This window comes from Staurois parvus, unplaced genomic scaffold (assembly GCF_062004578.1).
Source record: "Staurois parvus isolate SC_StPar_1 unplaced genomic scaffold, SC_StPar_1.0 ptg000230l, whole genome shotgun sequence".
NCBI classification, from domain to species: domain Eukaryota; kingdom Metazoa; phylum Chordata; class Amphibia; order Anura; family Ranidae; genus Staurois; species Staurois parvus.
Window position 1 is genome coordinate 5,360,700 of NW_028318026.1, and position 26,825 is coordinate 5,387,524.

Genomic DNA, 26,825 nt, shown 5'->3' on the forward strand with positions numbered 1-26,825 from the left:
CTACAGCCCTTCATAGTGTCAAAAAAACTAAAAAAAAAAACAAAAAACAACTTAAAACAATCCCTCCTTAGTATTTAGTGCACTACGCTTCTGCCCCTTGTTTAGCGAAAAATATCTTCTGTGAATCTGTGTCCTGATCTGTGATCATTCAGCTCCTGCTCAGCTGAGAATGCTCTGTGATGTGAGCTGGATGTTCAAATGCCAGTTCTGGCTTACTGGCCACCGAGACTTATCATTGTAGGAGGGGGACAGTTCGGCAGTGGGGGACTGTAACAATGTTCCATGGTACACCCTAAATATGAATATAACATGAAACATGGTCAGAAAGGTGGACTTAGCCATTATGGCATACACACTCACCCACCCCTACACAAGGATCCCTCTGTTCAATGGGAGAGTCCTTACGAGCCAATGAGGTGTACTTAATGCTATGGCTGACAGTGGACAAGTGGACCTACATTAGTTCTGGGGCCCATTTCCCACTTGTGATCCTGTGGCCAACCACCTGCAATCAACTGGATCGCTTTACAAGGAAGAGAAATATGTACATACTTCTGTGGCATAACTCTCTCACAGACTCGGTAACTGAAGTGATGCTTCAATGGCTGGAGAGTGACATTTTGCTGTGTTTACACCAGCGAGGAAACATTTTGCTCATCCGGCCAAAGAGAGAATGACGCCATAAATGTAGGTGGGCAATGTCTCAGCACTTTTTAGGGATCTTTTCACTGGTGAGTTGTTGACAATAATAGAATTGCAAGTGTGACATAGTCCTTAGCAACAGAGCAAACCAGAATCACTGCGGCAGAGGTGGGCACAGAAGAAGCTATCTGGCTAACAAATATAAGAGGAGGAACCACAAAAAAACCTCTAGCTAGCAGGTTCAGTTTACTCAAAAAAGGTTGATTTTTTGGAAGGCTTACATAGATTATAAAAGCAACAAGAACCCAATGCCTAGTGGTCAAGGTAAAGAGGTGCCAGTATTCTAGTATACTGTATAGTACTGTAAAAATTTGTGAATCCAGAAAAGATGGTCCCAGTAAAACTGATGCACACTGAGCTGTACAGAAATAGAAAAGATTTAACAGGTTAGGATAACTGCTTAAAATCTGACTCCATTTTCTAGAGTAAATTCTTTGCAACAGAAGTGAGTGGGAAGAAGAACAGGAGGCGTGACACAAGGGGGAGGCAAAAGTCGCAAATTTATTTCTGCCTCACATTTTCCCAGAAACAGCGTTTTAGATTTACTACCTATAACAGGGACTTGAACTTATAGGCTTCTTAGAATTAGATATCAGAAACAGTCAAAACTGTCAAGTAGAAAAGACAACATTCTCTCACTTGGCTGAAAAATGGAAATAACAAAAAAAACATACAAAAAAAAGCACCTATACATTGTACAGAAAAACACAATGACTGATTGTCAGCAATGCACAGATAGAAGTATGACTTGCAGATGAACGTATCCTCTACCCTGAAACCTTGACACAGCGTCTGCCCTGCCAGATACTATTGTATGAACTATACACATGGCATTTTTAGGGGTGGGTTATTTCCATGTGACAAGAGAAATCTTTATTAAAGCTTATGCTACTTCAGCTTAGGAGGTGAAAGGGGATACTGAATTTTTCTATTAAAGTTAAGCTGCATTTTAAAAAAAAAAAAAAAATCTACACACACTTGGATAACTAAAAGAAAAGGTGTCACATAATGATGTGTGAATCCAGGCTACTGTGGTGATACCACCCTCAGAGGCATGACCATGACAGCCTGGGCTTGGAGGCAGTGGGTTGAATGAGGATGATTGTCATTCAACCCAGAAGATTGGCGACCTCTAGTGAAGGATAGAAATTACTGCAGAAGACAACTCTGAACTATAGATGCAGCAACAGCAGCTTTTTTTTCATGGGCTTTTAATTTTTAACTTGAATCCTGCTTTACAAAAAGCACAACATGGCAAAGCAACTCTTATTTTCATTGTTCTGCTGGCACAGGGGTAGGAAGTAAGATTTAAATGTCCTCAAGAGGACACACACAAAAAAAATAAAAAAATTGACACAAACATTTATTCCTCAATGGGACGCTCACAAAAAATAAAAATTCGACACAAGTATATTTCTTACTACTTCTAGCCAAACCTAAATAAAGTTTGGCTGTAGTTGGTGTTAAACTACAGTTTATGTGCTAAATATTCCAGGTGTACTCTGCAGGCAAACAGTTTCAGTTTGCTTTTATTAGCCCTTTAAATGAAATTTGGAACTGGAAGGACATGCTGGAGCTTTTAGTTGCTCAGTTTCAGTAGCTAGACCTGAGCTAGACATTGGTATCCCAGTAACTTTCACAAGGACAGATAAACAGATAATGAATACACAGTAAAATCTGCTCAGCAGACAGTAACAGACAGTTTATATTTGAGGTGGAATTAAGAGCAATCTCCTGAGTCTTTAGCTCAATGTTAAACTGTCTAGTTCAATATATGCTGAAATGACCAACCATGGGAGATGAATCAAGATTCCTCCAATTACACCCCTGCACTGTACACAACATTTCTGTGATAAAGGACACATTCATCTATGGGTCTTCCCTATGATCAGCATGTTAATGAAGAGAATCTGAGAGTTATAGGCACCGCATTAGTTGTGGCATGAGTATTTCAACACACATTTGGAAACCTGTTACAGCTGGCAAATAAAACTTTGAAAGATAGACATGACTTGAATATTTAACTATATTACAATAAGGCAATAATATATACACAAAAGTATAAAGGATACATTATAAACAGTATATGCAGCATTGCTAAAGGCTTAAACTGAGTCTGTGCATGCCAAGGTAAGGGTTCATGCTGAAGGGTGTTCTTTGCAACACATTTCAAACACAGGACAGCAAATTCCTATTGACTTTGAGTAGGCAGTTCACATGACAATTCAAAGGCTGCATTTGACCTGCATTGCAGTTTGATAGTAAAATATCCTGTTAACTGGAGTTTGACCTGTAGGCAAAGCAGATAAAATGGAGCCTTTTCTTGTCAAATGCTCCATTTTCCATTCAAATGAAGTCGAATGCGTTCACATGGCAAGTGCAGTGTTTGAAAAGAACGCCCATCGACAAACCGTAACAGTCATGCTGTGCTGTGTTTTGGTGTCCAATTTGCTGTCAGAGCCCCAAGAAACAACTAGTGCTTGTAAGTGGGATAGGGGGGCACACAGACACTGCTCCTTGCCTTCCATAAATCAGCGTTCAAAGCCTGAGAGACCTATCACCAGGTCGAAAGTGTTGTCAGATAGGGGAATATACCTAGAGCTTTGACTAGAAAAACATGTACAGGAATTGTGGGAAACTCTGACAGCAGATTGAGGCAGCAGTAGAAATGCAGTAAAGGTAAGGGAAGACCCCTTGCGGTGTCGGCAGCACAGCTCATCTGTTATGTTGTAGATTTTAGAAGCCTGCTGTAATTTTTTTTTTAGCACTTTGGGATTTGTCCAGTCCTGGTCTATGAAATGTAATAAAACATGCACTCAGTATTGAAATAGTGATTTTTGGCAAACTCTTATTTTTTTAATTAGCTGCTGGATCGTTGGGAGGCTTTAGTTTGTACATGCTGAAGTAAGAGACAACTTGCTGGGGAACCTCAGCCAAAACACTTTGAGCGAGGGCTTCCTTGGGAGCCTAAAATCAGAAGAGAAGAATGAGGTTTCTGAGAGGCAGAAAGGGCAATATAACAATTCAAATTTCAGCGATTTCACTTGTATCATGCTTATTTCAGAGCAGTAAGTCTATGTTCTGAAGCTACAGAAATCCAGGCAACTAACATTTGGACTTCAGCATGTCCAACAAATCCCTTATACGCAACACCCTACTGCACCACAATGCAGTTGCATTGGGGAAGATGTGCAAGAATGCACCGGGAAATTGTGGTGAATGGCACAGCATCATAGAGACATGTGCAATGTGCATCACCTCAACGCAAAGTATGATTCGAACCTTAAAGTTTTTTTTTTCTGAATACCAGCTGACTGAATTCCCACTGCTGGACTAAAGTGAAAATGGTTTATACATGCAATAAACTTGTTTGCATTTTTTTTTAACTTTGCTAATGTATTTACAACAATTATTTGTGGCTGAAAGATCTTAATGTAGAAGAAGACCTTTTAAAATAAAAAGTAAAACTTTTTTTTAAGCAGTCACATGACTACAAAGTCTCCAGCAAGTACAGCTGTGTATGGCTGGAGCAGTTAGTGGGCTTAAATTCTTTTGGGGCCAGCAATGCCTTACAGCTATGGATGCCAGTGGGATGACATCAGTGTTCTAAGGATTCAGTGGTGTTGTCAGCTTTTCATAGATATTATGGATCGTCAGATGTTTAATTTTAACTTTAATTGCAGAAAGATCACATCACAAACAATCAAGTGCAACATTTCGGAGCTGAGCAGGTTTCTGGGAGGCTCCAAAATGTTGTACTTGGTCCTTTGTGATGTGATCTTTCTGCAATAAAAGTTTTGGGTGACATCTGATGATCCATAGTATGCTGCAAATATGTGCATTAATCTGTGATGATTCCAGTTTCCAACTGGTAATTGCTGCAGCACCTGCTACTGTCGAGCCCATGACTGGAAATGTGTGTGATGGGAATATTGGCATAGACAGACACATTCGCTGGAGTTTTGAGGTCACATGACTGCTTGGAACTTCAGGAATTATAATTTTTATATGTTCAGATATCTTATGATATAGTTACCTCCACACACTTTGTTAAATCACAAAAGCAGCCCATGATAAATGCGGTTGAGTGTTTTGTTAGCCGCAAAGCATAAGCATAACACTAGGACAAATGTCAGTTATAACTGCAACATCAGTGTTGAGTAGAGGTAAGTGGACCAACACACATCTCAGCATCTTTAAGTAATGGTACCTGGAGTTCATCTTTAAAGTGGTTGTAAAGTCTCAAGCTTTTTACCTTCACTCTATGCATGAAGGTAAAAAACATTCTGTGTGCAGCAGCCCCCACCCTCCCCAATCTTTACCTGAGCCCCCACCAATCCAGCGATGTTCTCGACAGACGCTGCTGACTGGGGACTCTTCCCCCTCATTGGCTGAGACAGCAACGGGAGTCCACTGGCTCCCGTTGCTATCAATCAAAGCCAGTGAGCCAATAAGGAGAGAACGAGGGGGGGGAAGCCACGGCTTTATGTGTCTTATGGACACGTAGAGCAGCAGCTTGGGGATGAGCATGCAGAGGTTCCCCCAGGGCGAGTGGCTTTCCCTGGAGGAGCCAGGAACGCCGGAAGGGACCCGAAAAGAAAAGGAATGGGGCTACTCTGTGCAAAATCACTGCACAGAGCAGGTAAGTATAGACGTGTTTGTTAAATTTAAAGTGACACTAAAGCTTGTTTTTTTTTTTCCCTAAAATAAAGTATTTTTAAGAAAACAATTCACAGACCTGTGCAAACTTCCTGAATGGCACAAACTGCACAATGTCTCTTATCGCCATCTCTCCAGTAGGTGATCGGAGACCTCCATTGTCACCATCCAGAAACTCCATGGCACTGAAGTCGGCCCCTCCCACGCCAATTATGATGATGGACATCGGAAGCTTGGCAGCATTAACAATGGCATGTCGCGTCTGATCAAGATCTGTTATCACCCCATCAGTGATAATCAGCAGGACAAAGTATTGCTACCAAAAAAAAAATTAGATTAAATGTGAACAACTTTTTCAATAAGAAAACTAAAAGATTGTGAGGTTGTATATGATCAGTTACAACATTACACACTCACTGGCCACTTTATTAGGTACACCTGTTCAATTACTTGGTAACACAAATTGCTAAACAGCCAATCACAAAACAGCAACTCAATGCAATTAGGCATGTAGACGTGGTGAAGACAACTTGCTGAAGTTAAAAATCGAGCATTTACGTGACTTTGAATGTGGCATGGTTGTTGGTGCTAGATGGGCTGGTCTGCTGATCTACTGGCATTTTCACACACAACCATCTCTTGGAAAAGTGAGACTCATCACACCAGGCAATGTTTTTTCAATCTTCTATTGTCCAATTTTTCTTAGCTGACAGGAGTGGCACCCGGTGTGGTCTTCTGCTGCTATAGCCCATCTGCTTCAAGATTCAATATGTTGTGCATTCAGAGATAGTATTCTATATACCTTGGTTGTAACAAGTAGTTATTTCAGTTACTGTTGCCTTTCTATCACCTTGAACCAGTGTGCCCATTCTCTTCTGACATCAACATGGGATGTTTGTCAACACAATTGCCACTCACTGGACACTGGATATCTTCTCTTTTTCGGACCATTCGCTGTAAACGCTGGAGATGGTTGTGCATGAAAATCCCAGTAGATCAGCATTTTTTGAAATACTCAGACCAGCCTGGCTGGCACCAACAACCATGTCACATTCAAAGTCACTTAAATCCCCTTTCTTCCCCATTCTGATGCTTGGTTTGAACTTCAGAAAGTCATCTTCACCATGTCTACATTCCTAAATGCATTGAGTTGCTGCCATGTGATTGGGCGATTAGTAATTTGTGTTACCAAGTAATTGAACAGGTGAGTGTATATGTTAACATTATATGTAATGAAAAGATATAAAACAACACTATAAACTACCAACTTCCAAAATACATCTGCAGCAGCTTATCATAACACCCGGTATTGTGGCACAGCCAAAAGAAGGTTTCCGCATGGTAATCTTTGTATCTCTGTGCTTTGATGGTATGATTTAATCTACACCCATCTACTGCTTGTTAAAGTGTCCCCTGAATAAATGGCTTATAATTTCTTGATTTAAAGAGTCAGTCTACCCAAAATCACTTATGTCTGCTTTTCATAGATTCTAGAGAGTTAAACCACATGACATGCTGGATTGTTTGTTTATTCTATATTATGGAAAGTGCAACACCAGGTGCTGCAATACACCAAGCCATGCAGGTACAACAAAAATTCTCAGGTGGATAGGAACAGTGCTAGGAATTATAGTGGGGAGATCTCGCTGTTGGAATATCAAAGATATAAAAATTAGGGCTGACTCAACTTAGCTCCACTTTTAGCTAAAATACCACCATTTGGATGGACTGACCCTTTAAGTAGTGTTGTTTCCTTCAACTTAAAATCTTCTAATTTCTCAGATTTTGTTACACCACCAACCTCTCTCCCATTTACAAAGCGCTTCACATTTTCTAGATCAGCCATTTTCAACCAAGGTTCTGTGGAACCCTGGGGTTCCTCCAGATGTTGCTAGGGGTTCCTTGAGCTTGGTTGATTGACTTCCCATCTGATAGTGTTTGCATAGTTCCAGGTCCAACACCATTTGGCAGAGTCAGCAGCATGATACCAATTAGCTTTTTTAGTTGCCTGTAAGTGTGGTGTCCTGACCACCACGGTAAGAGGTGCATTCTCCCCACTGACCTCCAATTCATTATAGCAGGGTTTCCTGAGACCTAAAAATTATATCAAGGGATCCTCTATGATAAAAAAAAAGTCGAGAAAGGCTGTTCTAGATAGTTAAGAGGCTCTTGAAAGCTTATAATAGCACATATGCAGCAAACAAAGTAAAAAAGAAAAATATATAATATTACTACTAATATAACTAACAGCAAGCATTCATGATCCACCTTTGTCAACTAAGCATCTAGAAAGGCTTACTTACAGAAGCAGTCTTTTGCTGAGTTGCAGCTGCAGCAAATGCAGCGACGTGGTTAATAATTGGAGAAAAGTTGGTTGGGCCGTACAGTTTAACTTGAGGAAGACAGCTGCGATACGCATCTATTATCCCCTCAACTCCTGCAAGAAAAAGGAAGAAAATAAATCTTAGTTACAGATACTATAGAGAATAAAATACATTTCCAGTGGAGATAATCTATAGAATTGCTCTCCAGAAGCTCTGGTTGAAGTAGTTCAGTATGGAAGAATCTGTTCCAAAGAATGGGAGCCTATATGGCTGCCAACACATATTCATACATATGTTGCGGAACAAGAAAAATAAACTATATGGATTGCTTGAAAAGCCCAGTGAAGTGGTTAACTGCAACAACCAATCAGCACTTCTCTTAACAGCCCACAGATTTGTTTGGTCCTGTGCTGCACAAAAATGGTCTCTGCACCATGATACTGAAATGGAACTTCAGCCAACATTTCAGTTTTTGATGGCATCTAGAAGGGCTAAAAGCTTTGCCAGATTTATATGGCTGCATGTGTTCCCACTGGGGTGATATTTTCCTGTGTGGTCAATGGGACAGGAAGTTAGCAGACTCAAGCAATCAAATCACAGACATCAATTTTTTTGTACAGTGAGAAAGGTTAGAACTTCTGAAGCTTTTTTTGCAGTTCATGTCTCTGAGAAGTTCCTCTTACTTTTTCTTAGGCCATTGGGACAAAAAGTTAGTAAAATTCTCAATGTGGACACAAACACTAAAAACCTTGTAGATGTTCTAACCAAGCTATCCAAAAAGGAAAACCACAAGCTTTCACTGAAGCTCTGCTTGCTCTTTCCAATGTTTTGTTTTTTTAACTGCTGGCTAACACTATATAGTTTTTGGTTGTTCTTTATACATCCAAATTATATAAACTAGCAAGAAACCAGAAACCCACAGTGCTTAAAGTAGAATTCCAGTCAAATTCTAACTAAGCCTAAAATCTATTGTATTGAGCTTTTTGACCATCGGACCAAACAATGTACATCACTCTAAATACATCTCCACCATGAAGCATGGTAGTGGCATCATTATGCAGTGGGGAGACTTTTCTGCAGCAGGCATTGAAAGCTTTGTGAAACTAGAATGAACACAGCAAGAAGTACTGGAGGAAAACCTGACACAGTGCGCAAGAAATCTATGCCTATGGAGAAGATTTATTTACTAGCTAGACAATGACCCCAAGCATTAATATAACAAAGCTAATGCCATGGAATGCCAAAGTCAAGATCTCATTCCAATAGAAAAGTTGTTGCTGGGTGAAAAAAAATTAAAAAAAGATCTGACGAGAAGCTGTTTTGCAAAGTGGAATGGGAAAACCCTGGAGCATCTGGATATACAAAGCTGACAGAAACCTATCCACACAGGTGCATCAGCTAAATACTAACTTTAAAGGGATTTTTTTTTTAGTAAATTTATTTGCAGAGATCTGTTTTCAATATGAAATGAAAGAATATTTCTGTTGATCAGGGGAAAAAAACAAGATGCATTCCACTGTGATCCAAGGTTCCTAATTAATAAAACATGAAAACTTTCAAGGGTTTGAATACTTTTTGAAGGCGCTGTATGTCATTAGAACACTTCAACCAACAGCATACACAATATGGGAATGAATGCATAAATATCCAATGGTGGCTTTCAGTGTTACTCAATAAATCACAAACTGGAGTGAACTAGTTCACACAGGACCTAAATCATCATACCTACAGATGAGAAAATGTTTTTGACCATCAGGCAAATTTTGAAAACGGATTCCCCATAATATATGCTTGAACATTTTTGTAAGTTCTACCCAAGACCCATGACTTCTTGAAAGCAAGCTGTGTAGTTTCCCACACATCAGACAGATCTCAACATAGATATGTTGAGCTAAATAAAAAGAATAGAATTCGACTATCACTAATCATAACAATAGTGGCTAAACAGACAATTTAAACTTTCTTTCAGGTTTTTCTTTCTATCTGTACCCCATTGGGGAGATCTTCCACCAACTTCCTGTACTTGTGATACCCGTACAAGTGATGGGAGGTGCAGACATTATAATGACTCACCCAATATTGAGTAGGTCTCCCTTTTGCAACCAAAACAGCACCTTTTGCTGCCAAAACAGCTATGTCCCATTAAGGCATGGACACCATTAGACCTCTGAAGGTATACTGTGGTATCTGCCATCAGACCATCAGTAACAGATCCTTTAAGTCCTGTAAATTGCAAGGTGGGGCTTCTATGGATTGGACTTGTTTTTCTGGCTCACCCCAGAGATGCACAATGAATTGACATCTGGAGTCAACACCTCAAACTCATTGTTGTGTTCCTCAAACCATTCTTAAAAACTCTTTTTGCAGTGTGTCACTATCCTGCTGAAGGAGGCCACGGCCATCAGGAAAACCGTTTCCATGAAGGGGTGTACTTGGTCAACAACAATGTATAGGTAGGTGGAATGTCTCAAGTAACATCCGCATGAATGGCATGACCCAAGGTTTCCCAGCAGAACACTGTCCAAAGCATCACACCTGTCAGCTTGCCCTCTTATGCTGCATACTTGTGCCATCTCCTCCCCCTTCTCAGCTATCCACACAAAGCAAAATGAAACAGACCAGGCCACCTTCTGTCATTGCTTCGTGATCCAGTTCTAATAATGCTCAGGTGCCCATAATAGGCGATTTTGGCTGTGGTCACAGGTCAGCATGATCATTTAGACCGGTCTGTGGCTATGCAACCCCATAGACAACAAAGTGCAAAACCCACTTTTTTGGCTTTCAACACATCAACTTCAGAGACAATCCATTCACTTTGCTTCCTATTATATCCCACCCACTTTCAGATGGCATTGTAACAAAATATTCAGTATTATTCTCTTAACCAGTCAGTGGTCACGAAGTTTTGGCTTATTGGCATATACACTGCTCAAAAAAATTAAAGGAACACTTTGGAAAAACATAAGATCTCAATGGGGAAAAACATCATGCTGGATGTCTATACTGATATGGACTGGGTAATGTGTTAGGAACGTAAGGATGCCCCGTCATTTGATGGAAATGAAAATGATGAACCTACAGAGGACTGAATTCAAAGACACCCCAAAAATCAAGGTGAAAAAATGATGCAGCAGGCTAGTGCATTTTGCTGAAATTTTATTGCAGGAACTCAAAATGGTACTCAGTAGTTTTTATAGCACCCACGTGCTTGTATACATGCCTGTTGGGACATGCTCCTAATGACATGACAGATGGTTTTCTGGAGTGTCTGTTTCTGGGTGTCCTCCTAAATCTGAACCAGGGCATCACTGAGCTCCTTGACAGTCTGAGGTGCAACCTGGCGGCGTCAGATGGACCGAAGCAGGATATCCCAGAGGTGTTCTATTGGATTTAGGTCAGGTAAGCGTGAGGGCCATTCAGTGGTATCAATTCCTTCATCCTCCGGGAACTGCCTGCATACTCTTGCCACATGAGGCCGGGCATTGTCGTGCACCAGGAGAAACCGAGAACCCACTGCACCAGCGTAGGGTCTGACAATGGGTTCAAGCATTTCATCCCAATACCAAACGGCAGTCAGGGTACCATTGTCTAGTCTCTAGAGGTCTGTGCGTCCCTCCGTGGATATGCCTCCCCAGACCATCACTGACCAACCACCAAAACGGTCATAATGAACAATGTTACAGGCAGCATAACGTTCTCCATGGCTTCTCCAGACCATTTCAAGTGTGTCACATGTGCTCAGGGTGAACCTGTTCTCATCTGTGAAAAGCACAGGGCCAGCGGTGTACCTGCCAATTCTGGTGTTCAATGGCAAATGCCAATTGAGCTCTATGGTGGCGGGCAGTGAGCACAGAGCCCACTAGAGGATGTCGGGCCCTCAGGCCACCCTCATGAAGTCTGTTTCTGAGTGTTTGGTCAGAGACATTAACTCCAGTGGCCTGCTGGAGGTCATTTTTCAGTGCTCATCCTGTTCCTCTTTGCACAAAGGAGCAGATACCGGTCCTGCTGATGGGTTAAGGACCTTCTACGGCCCTGTCCAGCTTTCCTAGAGTAACTGCCTGTCTTCTAGAATCACCTCCATGCTCTTGAGACTGTGCTGGGAGACACCGCAAACCTTCTGGCAATGGCACGTATTGATGTGCCTTCCTGGAGGAGTTTGACTGCCTGTGCAACCTCTGTAGGGTCCAGGAACCGCTTCATGCTACCAGTAGTGACACTGACCTTAGCCAAATGCAAAACTAGTAAAAAACAGTCAGAAAAGATGAATAAGGAAAAAATGTCAATGGCCTCCACCTGTAAAACCATTCCCATTTTGGGGGTTGTCTCATTGTTGCCCATCTAGTGCATCTGTTGTTAATTTCATTAACACCAAAAGCAGCTGAAACTGATTAACAACCCCCTCTGCTACTTAACTGACCAGATCAATATCCCAGGAGTTTAATTGACTTGATGCTATACTCTAATTAAAAAGTGTTCCTTTTTTTGAGCAGTGTATATATTCATTCACAGCTAATACAGTTATTAGTTCTTACCAGCACAGTAAGGATTTGATGGGTTGAAGTTTATTGGGAACTCATGTGAAACCTGAAATAAGAGGAAAAACATTATATTAATAAGAATAGTTGCAGAAATCATGTTGCATACATGATTATTGTAACACTGGCTTGCAGAAGAGACCTACAATGGTGAATATCTAACATGAACAGCATGATAGCCAGCATAAAGACAGCCAGTCTTTAAGAGAAGGGGGAGCTGGTCCAGGTATGTGAATAGGGACTGTCTGATATAAATACACCTGAACCTTACCATAACTAAAAGGCCAATCCTTTGCAATCACCCCAATCTGAAAAAAAGACATTCAAAGACAGACCTGGCCCTTTACTATTTTGATCTGCAATGCCTGCTTATTTCTGCTTAAACCGAACTGGTACTGTGGACGTTGTGCCAAAAAAGGCAAGTAGATGACAAAGGAATAGTCACCAGTATTGCCTGGTGTTTCCCTGAAGCTACTCTATTATCCATAACAGACTTATCATGCCTTGTTCTACATTGTGTCTCTTTGTAGAGGTAGCCATCTTGGATGAGGGCTTTGCTACTTCAGGTCAGTGCTGCACTTCCTAATGACTGGTGACCTGATGATGGTTGGGGAAATATTTAAAGTTGTTCTAAACTCTAAAGGGTTTTCACCTTAATGCATTCCCTGCATTAGGGTAAAACACAATCCACTAACTGTTCCCTCCTCCCTAACACCCGAGTGCCTTGCTATGGAGGCACACAGAAGAGGAGGAGCAGGAAATGCATGGCATGAGACCCCAGAAGAGGCGATAAAAAACCATGCTGTGCAGTACTCTTGCACAGAGCAAGTAAGTATAAATCATTTTATTTCATTTAAAAAATAAAGGTGTATACTGTAAGAAATAATAAATAAAGGTGTCACTGTAAGAAGCAGCAGCAGAGGTAGAGGAGGCACATAATGAATGAAAAAGAGGCAGGGGGATCCTTGCAATGCAGGTTTCTCTCCAGCAAAGGAAACAGTGAGAAGTATAGTAGTGACATCACCAAATTTGATGAGGTTAGCAATTAGAGACAGCTATGATTTAGATGATATCGTATTACAGATATTGCAGGTATAGGATGGCCTAGGTGCTCTCACATACTAGGAAGCTACCTTTTTTGGAAGATTTCTAAACAACTGGCTACTGCTTAGGCACAATTAACACTTCTAGAAAATTTCACTTTGAGTTTAGGTCAATGAGGAATCATAAAGGACTGTCAACATTTTCAGCATTCCAGCATTAAACAGAAATCTGCTATGATTATCTTAACGCTCAAGTTTACTTAAATAAAAAAAAATTAACAAAATCAGCACAAGGGATATTACTTACTTTCAATATGTGTCCCTTGTGTTTGTGTGTACTGGTTTAGCAGAAATCGTCCTTCTTTGATGTCCCCCCAACCCCCACTGTATTCTGTCAGTGCAGCGGAGGTTACCAGAACTGATGGAGCTGTAACAGGCATTCATTACAGTGCCCAACTATGCCTGCCCTTTCCGCCCAGCTACTCCATTTATAGAAACCAGTACTACAACCTCTATGAATAAAACAAGATCTATGGATGGAGGGGGTGGAGCTTTCAATTGTCCTACCCTCTATTCAAAGATCTTGTTTCATTCAGCTCTGTTAAACCCCCCGCCACACTGGAAGATTATGGCAGCAGGGTGGAGGGGGTATCATTGGAGGAAGATTTCATCGAAAACTTGGAAACATTAGCACAAGGGACACATCACATGTAATATCAATTATGCTGATTTTTTTATGTAAATATACATAGGCTTTAATACATGGAATAACTGTAGCAATATAATTTTGAGTTTGTGTAAATATCAGAGACACATATGGAGGAATGGAGGTAGAGATACAGAGATAAGGGAGAACCAGGGAATTAAAAAGAATACAATGGAATAGAGCAGGGGTCTCAAAATATTTAAACAAAGGGCCAGTTTACTGTCCTTCAGGATTTAGGGGGGCCGGACTGTGGCCAGTGTGAGTAAAAAATGTCTTGGCATCATTTAGAGTAAACAATGCCCCATCATTGGCTTTAACAGGAAGAATAATGCCCCATTGTTGGTTTTAGCAGGAGGAATAGCGCCTCATAGTTGGTATCAATGGGAGGAATAGTGCCTCATCGACGATGTCAGTGGGAGGAGTAGTGCCCCATCATTGATCTTAGCAGGATGAATAGTGCCCCATTGATGGAGTCAGTGGGAGGAATCGTGGCCCATTAATGGTGTCAGTGGGAGGAATAGTGTCCCAAGGACCGGAGAGAGTCAAGAAAAGGGCCGCATCTGGCCCCCGGGCCGTAGTTTGGACAGCACTGGGATAGAGAGACGGGGGATAGATAGAGACCGACACAAACAGACTGAGAGAATGTGTATGAATGTTTGTGTTACCTGTCCCGTGGGTGGTATTTGGGCCCCAAAACCAAAAGCTGGAAACATCTTGTCTCTGAAAACAACAAAATAAACCTAGGTTTATAAAGTATACTCAACTATATAAGCTGTCACAATTTAGGAACATTTTGGCTTTAATAAATTTGCGCTGTAATCCAACATTTTAAAATTCTCTTTCTAAGCCCACTGATAAGAATATTGAGCAACACTGCAAAAACAGAATACTTATGAATTTTACTGGTATTTCTGGATTTTATAAAATAAACACCCTATAGCAACACATCAATGTGTACCCCTGTGCAAAGCCATGTTTACCCGCACAAGGATTCGCAAATGTTCTGTGCATCCCCCCTACCGGCAGTCCCATTGATATCAATTGAGATGCAGCGGCTGCACGGAGACAACCACTGCTCCCAATTTGTGTGGGTGCAGGTGCGGGTCCCTAAACTCACACAGAGTGCATTTGGGGAATTTGGCATGCGACTGAGGCCTACATTATTTTTACAAGAAAATTTTTTTTTTGCTTTAGATAGAATGGGGAAGGGTTAAAACTCCTGCCAGGTTTTACTGCCATTGGAAGCTCTCTGACAAAAAGCTTGTCCCCAGGACAGAAAGTGAGGGAAAATCTCTCTAACAGCATCATGGACAGAAATAAAAAAAAATGTTTTTACCCAAAAAGGGGACATTCCACTTGTTTGCACCCTCCCTCCATTTGGCACTTTTTTTTTGGGGGGGGGGGGGGGACAGTAACCTGGTTTTGACAGGACCCACTCCCACTTCCACTCAGATTGCTGCAGTGATATTCAGCCTTAACACCTTCACCCCGCAGCCTTCTGGGACACAGAAGGTCCAAGAAGATTGCAGGACCATTCACAAAACGCAGCGTGCCTTACACATGCACAGCAGGACACCAGCTGTGAAGCCAGAAGGATTATACAGATAACAAGAAGGTCACTATAGGTACAGCCCATACAACAGGGCCGGAACTAGCCTGTCTGATGTTGGGGTGCAGTAAAAAATGTCAGGGGGGCAGAGGATGTTGGGTCAGCAAGGCAGTGTACAGAGGGTCAGCAGGGCAGAGGCTAGAGTCAGAAGTTTATAGAGACTGTTAGCTTGTAAGGCAGTGTACAAGGGACTGCAGGGCAGAGGAGAGGGGTCAGTAGGGCAGTGTGCAGGGATCAGTAGAGCTGAAGAAGGGTTCAGTACAGTATAGTGGCAGGTTAGGGCTGTATAGTGGCAGTCTAGCGTGAGTGATAAAATGGCAGTATAATTGCAGGTTAGTGCAGTATAGTGGCAGGTTAGGGCAGTGTAGTGACAAGTTAGGGCAGTGTTGTGGCAGGTTAAGGTAGTGTTGTGGCAGGTTAGGGCAGTGTAGTGGCAGGTTAGGGCAGTGTAGTGGCAGGTTAGGGCAGTGTAGTGGCAGGTTAGGGCAGTGTAGTGGCAGGTTAGGGCAGTGTAGTGGCAGGTTAGGGCAGTGTAGTGGCAGGTTAGGGCAGTGTAGTGGCAGGTTAGGGCAGTGTAGTGGCAGGTTAGGGCAGTGGGTGGCAGGTTAGGGCAGTGGGTGGCAGGTTAGGGCAGTGTAGTGGCAGGTTAGGGCAGTGTAGTGACAAGTTAGGGCAGTGTAGTGGCAGGTTAGGGCAGTGTTGTGGCAGGTTAGGGCAGTGTTGTGGCAGGTTAGGGCAGTGTAGTGACAAGTTAGGGCAGTGTAGTGACAAGTTAGGGCAGTGTAGTGACAAGTTAGGGCAGTGTAGTGACAAGTTAGGGCAGTGTAGTGACAAGTTAGGGCAGTGTTGTGGCAGGTTAGGGCAGTGTTGTGGCAGGTTAGGGCAGTGTTGTGGCAGGTTAGGGCAGTGTTGTGGCAGGTTAGGGTAGTGTTGTGGCAGGTTAAGGTAGTGTAGTGGCAGGTTAAGGTAGTGTAGTGGCAGGTTAGGGCAGTGTAGTGGCAGGTTAGGGTAGTGTAGTGTAGTGGCAGGTTAGGGCAGTAGAGTGTTAGACTAGGGCAGTATGTGGTGTCATGGTGTTACCTCATTGCTTGCAATCAAATACTCTCAGGCTACAGTTTCCTCCTCCACTTTGCTGTTCTTCAGCTGTCAGATCAACCTCAGTGAAGGGGTCTGTGGGAGGAGTGGAGGAGACAGCCACACCTCTGGCTCCGCCTACCAACTCCAGATGTCTCGGGAGTCATTGTAGATCCCTGTGGGACAACCTAAGCAGATTAGATGACTGGGGAGTGTTATAGGCAGCCTCCCCCACTCTGCTGGGCTCCCTCCCTGCACAGCTGATCATCACTGTATTTACAAAGCAGCATAGACAGGGAAAATGCAGATGTCTGGAGAAATAGTTCAGCAGAAAGGCACAATGTCCAGTGTGGAGGAGGGCGGCTGTTGGCTTTGGGGATGAGACTGAAATCTGGGAGGGCGTAGCCCACCCCTGCACCTCCCTAGATCCAGCCATGCCATACATGAGAACAGTTGTCTTTGGCTACATTCTACATTCATATCTCTTGGATTAAACTGTATTGTCTCCCTTTGTATTGTAAAGTGCTGAGCAAACTGTTGGCGCTATATAAATCCTGTATAATAATAATAATAATAATATTAACTAGAAAAGCTACAATTTCTGGGGAAATTGTGTGAAGTGTTCTTGCCTCCACCAGTAGTCTACAACTGGAGTGGGCGGAGTAACTGGGTGAAGTGGATTGTCACTCTGCTGCCTGCTCACACACCTGGGTTCCTATGGCAACTCACTCTACAGCAAGGGCAGAGAAGAGCGGTTCCAACTTGCTCACTTCACTGGCGGTTGCCATCTTCAAACGGTTGTAGTTTAAAAATTATCAATCCGACACTGAAGAGCTTTATATTGTGAGAATCACAAGGCCCAGACCTACATTTTGATGCATAGTATGTCACTGAAATATTAAAAATAAAGGCACAGTCGCAGTTTAGAAATTGCCCTTCAAATTTGAGGTGGCTAGAGTGGAGTTTCAATGAATATCAATAGGAGGCGTGAGTTGCAAACAAATGGTCATATTGTGAAAACTATCAGGATTATGGCTTAGCCGTGGACATTTTTAGTGGTAGCAGGGATAGCAGAACGTTTTGATATAAGATTTGTGTAGGTGGGCTTGAAAATGAGGGAGTGATGGCAGCTTAGAAATCATGTCCTGATTTTTCAGCTCACACTCTAGGTTTTGTCAGCTCCCACTCTAGTTTTGAACATTGCGTCATTCATTCCTATGGGACCAATTTCACCACAAAAACAGCGATATTTTGTGAACCATTCGGCGAAACGTTCCTCAAAGTAATAGCACACCAATCAGGAACAATCCGCATGTTTCAGTATATTACTGTCTATGTAGTGTAAAAACTGTGGGAGGAGTTAGGGTGGTAAATTTGGCTATAATAATAAGAATATATATGTGAGATAACAGTAAGTGGTCTTGCCATGCAAGAACACTTAAAAATTCATGTGATTGTATAACAGGTCCACTTTAAAAATGACCTAATTCGCCATAAAACCCAAACCCCTTTGTGTCTCCTCATCACAGGAGTGCTGCATTCTTCACAGAAGATTGGAACAAAGAAGTGTTTGTACGAAGAATGTTACACAAAGCAGCTTTATGGTATGAATGCCAACTTCCAGAATGGAAATTCATTACACGCTGCAATATACTGGCCGAAAACCATGTAAAACTCAAAACATGACACACAAATCTACTGTATATTAAATAATAAAAGGGTGCAAATTAGAAACACAAGAGGAGGAAAAAAGGGCTCTTTCCAAAGAAACATAAAATGTATTAACCCCTTCCCACCAAGTCCAGGTGTCCCTTTAACAGGGTCTTTTTGCCTGTGGGTGGCCTGATCAAGTGACCACTATGATTGACTGTCAGTGTAAAAAACATAAGCCGCACTTCAGCATGTGGCTCTTCTTTCTGTGTTTTTTTTTTATTAAAAAGACTGCATACATTGATGTCTCTACCAAAAACCAACCTTCCTTGATATGCTTTATCACTGCTGGCTTACTCACAAGGATGGCGATAGGACTTCCCTCATCCTTGTGAGCAAGCCAGCAGTGGTGAAACTAGCCAAGCAAAGTTGGTTTCGGATGAACAAGGTATACTTTTGGCAGAGAGTGGAGATGGGCTTTCTTGCCAGCACCTGGGTTGTCCATGTGGAATGAAAGGAGCAAGTCTGGAGAGCAGCCATGAGTTTGGTTATGTCCTCGTACCTGTCACAGTGGTCACATGGTTGTGAGCTGTTCCTATCAGCTCCCAATCATTACTAGAGATCTGGAGCTGTCCATGGCAACTCAGTCACTGTGCACAGAAACGTATCCGCATATTTGCGGCACGTGGTCCCACAATTAAAGCCCACAATCTTTGGCCACATACATATGCATAATATGGGTGGCAAGAGGTTGATATAGTTAAAAAAAATAACTTCAGGCAGATATGAATAACACCTATTAATGTATTATATTTATTGTATCTAACTACAGACAGTGTGCTAGTGTGCCTAATAAATCTTGATATCAGCCACCTGCAATGCCTTGCAAAGCAGCACTAATTGCCAGTCAGGCAAAGCTGCACAGCACATGTGCTCACAGTGAACATGCTAACAGGAGGAGAGGGCAAAGCAATGACCCCTAGCTGTGTTGCAGTGTCCAACCAGCAAGCTGGGAATACATGGTTGACCAAGCTGTGCCTCACATGCACAGGAGATCAAGGAGCTGTCTGCATTGCACGGCAAGATTGCCTGGATGACAAAACTGGCTGAACAGGACAATAAATCCCATTACAGGTAAAATATTTATCATATATATATATATATATATATATATATATATATAAAAGGTTTTTTCTTACTTGCTCGCTTGGAGCTCAGTCTTACCTGCTACTTCATATTTCAGGCGTATTAAGTAATGCATGCACCATATACACGAGTTTGATTGGCAAAGCAAAAATAACCACATGAAAATAGAAAGCTTTATCCTGCAGCTACAAACAGAATCAGAATAATAATGTGTGCAAATCAGGTTTCCATTTGTCTGACAGTTTTATGTTTCTACAATCTTGAGCAGACAACTGTTCTAGTTTTGCAAACATCTGCAACAGATTTATCACTTCATTTGCAACAGTTTTTCACCTAAAGCCCAATTAGGAAGTGTCCTGGGCTAAGTTTTATAATGCCTGCTTTTGATCAGCAGATGGAGGGGTTCATGAATCAAGCCGAGTTCCTACAGTAATTCTGTCTCATATCATGTCTCACTGCTTCTGTTTTGCAATGACTTGCTGTGCAGCAGAATAAATAAATCTCCACCACCCATCCACCCACCCAAGAGTACAGCTTCCCACAGAACATTAGGAACCAAACAATGAGAGCTGAAATCTTTGCACTGTCTTAATGAGCAAACTCAAAATATAAAGAGCTTACGCGTCATAATCCTGAATGACCAAACCTACAGACCAGATGGCATGCAGATATTCATTGACACCATTAGGACTAATGAAGTGCAGAGAGTTGGGAGAGCGAGGGTCACCATTGGATCCAGTAAAGTCAATGCCAACCTATAATAGAAGATACAGCAATGTGAACAGTTTGTTAAAATAAAGAAACAGTATGTGTATCTGAAGGCAGAATACATTGCTGAGCCTTACATAATATTTAAAGTAGAATTAAAGGCTAAAAGCATTTTGGATAGGGTGAGAACCTCTCTCAGTTATCTTCCTGCCATCTGTGTCCCATTGGGGAGATTTCCTTTGACTTGTGTCCCATAGCCAAAGCAAAAAGTGCGAGGAGATGAAATCCCTGCAAAGTAAGGGAATCCCTGGTTGTGACCAGAACTAGTGTCTCCATTGGAGGATTTCCCATCTAATCTTGTTCTGGTGATTGTCACACTCGATGATCCAGATAAACAAGAGAAATAGACAGGGAGAATATCCCTAACGGGGCACAGACAGCAATAAAAATCTGCCAGGTGTTCTAATCTCTATACTCTATCCAAAGCCAGAAAAGGATATTCCTTTAATTATACTTCAAGAGAAGAATTGTCTTTGACGGTTTATATTCCCCCCCCCCCCCCCCTTACACACACCAATAAGATTCAGATGCTTATTTTTTTAATTTTATTGTCTATGCAGCAGACTGTGAGGCTTCAGTGGGCACTGATAAAGTAGGGCCATAATAAGTTTCTGTGGGTGTTTGCACATCCATCTTCAGTTCAGTTCACTTTATATCAGTTTGCACTTCATTTCAGTTTATATTAGTTCAATTCAGTTCAAATTACATCGGTTAATATTGGTTCAGTTCTATTCAGTTTACACCAGTCTACATCTGAACCGTTCTGTTTCAACAGATACAGTTTGAAGCCAAATTAAATGTTCCTATAGTATAAAGCAGCCTTTTTCAACCAGGGTGCTGTGGCAAAATGCCTCAAAACTGCCAAAAATTGTATACATGCCAGCAGGTGGATCAAGCCTTCCTTTTAGTGCACAAAGCCACAGGTTTTCATTGTGCATTCTTATGAACTTCTAGCTGCCAGCATCCTAACAACCAATGACATCATCAGTCGATGAGGAAGATGTTGGGTGCCTGCAGAGCATCTTTGTTTGCCCCTTCCCTGCCCCTGTCTGTCAGCACTGGGGTCACATTAGCTGAGTGAGAGAGAGAAACTGAAGTAGAAGAGAAAAAATGGAATACTAGTCAGTACCAATATGCAAAGATGTATTGGCTTTGGAAAAATAAATCACCTCTGACATTGGGTGTCCTACATGTGTGGATGATGCTGCATTATGTACAACTATTAAAATAGGTATTTTTACATTTTAGAATGTGGTGCAGAATTTTAAAGGGTGCCTCGGGATTGTCCATAATCTTAAAGGGTGCCTCGGGACTGTCCATAATCTTAAAGGGTGCCTCGGGACTGTCCATAATCTTAAAGGGTGCCTCGGGACTGTCCATAATCTTAAAGGGTGCCTCGGGACTGTCCATAATCTTAAAGGGTGCCTCGGGACTGTCCATAATCTTAAAGGGTGCCTCGGGACTGTCCATAATCTTAAAGGGTGCCTCGGGACTGTCCATAATTTTAAAGGGTGCCTCGGGACTGTCCATAATCTTAAAGGGTGCCTCGGGACTGTCCATAATCTTAAAGGGTGCCTCGGGACTGTCCATAATCTTAAAGGGTGCCTCGGGACTGTCCATAATCTTAAAGGGTGCCTCGGGACTGTCCATAATTTTAAAGGGTGCCTCGGGACTGTCCATAATCTTAAAGGGTGCCTCGGGACTGTCCATAATCTTAAAGGGTGCCTCGGGACTGTCCATAATCTTAAAGGGTGCCTCGGGACTGTCCATAATCTTAAAGGGTGCCTCGGGACTGTCCATAATCTTAAAGGGTGCCTCGGGACTGTCCATAATCTTAAAGGGTGCCGCGGGACTGTCCATAATCTTAAAGGGTGCCTCGGGACTGTCCATAATCTTAAAGGGTGTCTTGGGACTGTCCATAATTTTAAAGGGTGCCTCGGGACTGTCCATAATCTTAAAGGGTGTCTTGGGACTGTCCATAATTTTAAAGGGTGCCTCGGGACTGTCCATAATCTTAAAGGGTGCCTCGGGACTGTCCATAATCTTAAAGGGTGCCTCGGGACTGTCCATAATCTTAAAGGGTGCCTCGGGACTGTCCATAATCTTAAAGGGTGCCTCGGGACTGTCCATAATCTTAAAGGGTGCCTCGGGACTGTCCATAATCTTAAAGGGTGCCTCGGGACTGTCCATAATCTTAAAGGGTGCCTCGGGACTGTCCATAATCTTAAAGGGTGCCTCGGGACTGTCCATAATTTTAAAGGGTGCCTCGGGACTGTCCATAATCTTAAAGGGTGCCTTGACTGAAAAAAAAAATTGAGAAACACTGGTTTAAAGGAATAAACAAATGAAAGCTGCAATGCTTGACTTGTTTTTGAACACACATGATCTGCACCAGGGACGAGCTCAGGCGTGTTCACATGAGTCTAACTGAACCCATCTAAGCTATCCCGGCAGGAAGCTGTCAAAGTGGACAACTAATCATAGCCAGCAGATGCATTTTGCCACCCCTTGCATATGTGGGGCTGCGGGCAGGGGCATGCCTCCACCGCTATGACTGGCTGTGATTTTTGACAGCTTCCTGGCAGGATACATCAGGCAGGTTCAGACTCGTGTCCGAACCCACCTGAGTTCATCCCTAATCTGCAGCTGCTATTGCTGTCCATGCTTTACTGGTTAAAGTGGTTCTCAAGGCTTGATTTAAAAAAATAAAATAAAATTATAACAAACATATTGATACTTACCTACTGTGTGCTGTGGTTTTGCACAGAGCAGCCCAGATCCTTCTCTTCTCGGGTCCCCTGCCAGCGCTTCTGGCCCTTCCCTCCTGTCAGGTGCCCCCAAAGCAAGCAGCTTACTATGGGGGCACCCACTGCTCCATGTGTCTATTCACACATGGCTCTGCGAGCCCTCTCTCTTCTCACTGGCTATGGCTGACAGCAGTGGGAGGCAATAGCTTCTGTCTCAGCCAATGAAGAGAGGGAGTCCGGGGATAGCTGATACTCCAGTGCACCTTGCTGGATCGAGAAGGGCTTAGGTGAGTATTGGGGGGGGGGATGCTGCACAGAAAAGGTGTTTTTACCTTCATGCATAAAATTTATGAAGGTAAAAAACCTGGAGCCTTTACAACCATTTTAATTAATCTGACTCATAATAAGCAGCTAACTAGTAATGTGATGAAACACCTGGCACACAGAAACCTGTCACAGTCCAGTAACTCTTCATGTAGTGAAAAAAGGATAAGGATGACAGCCTAAAAGCATTCACCTTCAAAAACAGCAGCTCCAATTATTCTATTCTGCCAGGTTCCTTTTAAGAGCGTTGCTCAAGAAAACAAAATTCTCAGGTGACCGCTGTCAGTCTATCCTTATTCTAGGGAAAATTCACTTTCTCAACTCACGGACATCACTTATATTGATCCAAACTTACTGACTTTACCTGGAAGATCCTGTAGCTTATGTAAAGTAAATGCAGACAAAAAAGAAGTTTTGTATCAAAAAGAGAAATAATAAAAAAAAAAAAGGATTGAATACTTACAACAAAATTCATCTGACATCCACCCATTATAAAATCCAGGAAGGTGTATTCTATGGTGATCTTGAAGAAAACAATCAATATATAAATATCAAAAAGACAATTTAAAAGATTAAAATAAAATAATGTACCGGTAAATAATTTTTGCAGTTTACAAAAAACATTAACTAGAAGAGATAAGAAACCAATTCTGGCTAGCAGAATCTGCCATCTGCTGGACAGTGTCATAATCATATATTATGTACAATGGTTCACATCTGTGTGCAGACTATTTACATTAAATTATTAAATATACTTACCCATCAGCAAAGTGGCTGTAAAAGGAGTCATCCCAGTTGGGGCTGGCTTTAAAGATCCTCAAAGATCACAACAAAAACTCTTAAGTCTGTTTAACAGCTTAGAATGACCACAACTGCTATGTGTTTAAAGAGCACAAGATGCCAAGATTCGTGTGCAACAGGGGCGGACTGACAACTCATGGGGCCCCCAGGCAATAGGGGATCATGGGGCCCCTGTGTCCTTGCCCACACTCAAAAAAGCCTATGAAAAAGGTACCAGGGGCATCTCATGGGGACCCCTACTGACCCCGGGCCCGCGGGCAGTGCCCGAGTTTCCAAATGGTCAGTCCACCCCTGGTGTGCAACATAACATCTTGCTTTGCCTCTGTTAAGAACTTTGAAGATTTCTCCACAATACCTATAGCTACTGAGGTGAATGAAGGCTTGCTTTAAACATTTCATGCCATTAGAACGTACAAGTACATCCTCGGGTTTAAATGGCTGTACCGGTTCGTAGCTGCAGCTGATCCTGGCACCATAATTTTCAGCCAGCGATGGGCTTTAATGTAGACATGATCCCGAGTGGCTCTACAGCCAACCAACCACTTCTACAGGGAGCAGAAGAGGCCCCTCTGCCGCCTTTAACAGGCTCTCCTATGCAATCAGGGAGCCCGAAATCACCGCCGCTTTGTGCCTTTATGAACTGAGAGGGGAGGAGGGTACATCCATACCCGACTCCCTTCTGTGATGAAGAAAACTGGAAGCAACAAGGATTCGGCTTAATGTTTACAATTCGTTTCCAGCTGGCAAAGCATCTGATCAAACCGATAGATGCCAGATCTCTCAGTAAAGAGTACCTGTCACTGCCCATGGTATCACAAGCGAAGCGATCCTCTGTGACTGTAATAAACTTGATAAAAAAACTTGTGGCTTCACAGCTGGGTGCCCACTGCGCATGCTCGAGAAGCGATGCACTTTGTGAATGGCCCTGTAGTCTTCTGGGACCTGTCATGTGAGAGTGGGGACCTGTCAAATTCAGGTACCCGCTCCCCAAAGGTCTGCAGTCTCTGGTCATCTCCTGTACTGTGTCCGCAGTCTCTGGTCATCTCCTGTACTGTGTCCGCAGTCTCTGGTCATCTCCTGTACTGTGTCCGCAGTCTCTGGTCATCTCCTGTACTGTGTCCGCAGTCTCTGGTCATCTCCTGTACTGTGTCCGCAGTCTCTGGTCATCTCCTGTACTGTGTCCGCAGTCTCTGGTCATCTCCTGTACTGTGTCCGCAGTCCCTGGTCATCTCCTGTACTGTGTCCGCAGTCTCTGGTCATCTCCTGTACTGTGTCCGCAGTCTCTGGTCATCTCCTGTACTGTGTCCGCAGTCTCTGGTCATCTCCTGTACTGTGTCCGCAGTCTCTGGTCATCTCCTGTACTGTGTCCACAGTCTCTGGTCATCTCCTGTACTGTGTCCGCAGTCTCTGGTCATCTCCTGTACTGTGTCCGCAGTCTCTGGTCATCTCCTGTACTGTGTCCGCAGTCTCTGGTCATCTCCTGTACTGTGTCCGCAGTCTCTGGTCATCTCCTGTACTGTGTCCGCAGTCTCTGGTCATCCCCTGTACTGTGTCCGCAGTCTCTGGTCATCCCCTGTACTGTGTCCGCAGTCTCTGGTCATCCCCTGTACTGTGTCCGCGGTCTCTGGTCATCCCCTGTACTGTGTCCGCAGTCTCTGGTCATCCCCTGTACTGTGTCCGCAGTCTCTGGTCATCCCCTGTACTGTGTCCGCAGTCTCTGGTCATCCCCTGTACTGTGTCCGCAATCTCTGGTCATCTCCTGTACTGTGTCCGCAGTCTCTGGTCATCTCCTGTACTGTGTCCGCAGTCTCTGGTCATCTCCTGTACTGTGTCCGCAGTCTCTGGTCATCTCCTGTACTATGTCTGCAGTACATTGGTATAGAATATTTTTTTTGTTTTCCTCCTCTAAAAACTAGGTGTGTCTTATTGTCAGGTGCGTCTTATGGAGTGAAAAATACAGTAGTTTCCAAAACTTTTGAGACAATCTACCAACCTGACAATGTTTCACACTGACGACCCCAGAATTCCTGTAATTTTTCTTCTTCTGTCTCTTCTTCTCATTTATGCAATCAAATTCCACCTGTAATTACAAACCCAGAGCTGATACGATGTTCACATGCAAAGGCTTATTGGTGTTTCCAGACTGCTTTTATTATCTCTTTACAGATACTGAAATAACTGGCGTAATTTATGATTTCCTGAGCAAACACATTGTACCAAAGAGCTGCCAAGAAAATCTGTCACTGCTTTTATATGGCTGTGACTGTCATTGGACACCAGAGGGCATCTTTACAGACACAAAGAATAGTAGACAGCAGTAGAGGGCAACAAGCTAGACACTGGCAGTCTAAAATAAATGGCCCTAACTCTTCCAATGGCACACAAATAACATCATTTAACATTCCTTAAAACAAAAAAGTATTGCTTAGCATTTACAGATAATCTGCACTAGATTTGTAATGTACATTATATTTTCAAACATAAATAAGGACACCCAAAACTGAAGATCTTCAAACTTGCAAAAGATGCTAGTGAACCAAACCCAGCCATGTGTCTTGCATTACTCCTAGTAGTATGTTCTGATTACATTCCCAGATTCACTTTCATTTAGTCTTGGTTCGCACTACTGCTACCTGAAAGTCGCATGACTTGCAGTGCGACTGCCAGGCAACTTGAGTACTACATTGAAGTGACTCTGAAGCAACTTTCATGGAATGCCTGGGTAATCTTCCTGTAA

The 26,825-nt window shown here is 42.7% G+C and overlaps 1 protein-coding gene across 1 annotated transcript in view; it reads right to left on the minus strand.

Moving 5' to 3' along the window:
• Nucleotides 1–1,184: 1,184 nt before the first annotated feature.
• Nucleotides 1,185–26,825, minus strand: part of CPNE3 (copine 3) — a 77,605-nt gene continuing 51,964 nt past the window's right edge. Inside the window, 9 exon segments of the mRNA XM_089679705.1 lie at nucleotides 1,185–3,603; nucleotides 3,606–3,669; nucleotides 5,441–5,677; nucleotides 7,665–7,798; nucleotides 12,218–12,269; nucleotides 14,635–14,689; nucleotides 20,070–20,203; nucleotides 23,751–23,810; nucleotides 26,082–26,168. Of these exon segments, the coding sequence (XP_089535831.1) occupies nucleotides 3,563–3,603; nucleotides 3,606–3,669; nucleotides 5,441–5,677; nucleotides 7,665–7,798; nucleotides 12,218–12,269; nucleotides 14,635–14,689; nucleotides 20,070–20,203; nucleotides 23,751–23,810; nucleotides 26,082–26,168 (864 nt within the window). The 3' untranslated portion in view covers nucleotides 1,185–3,562.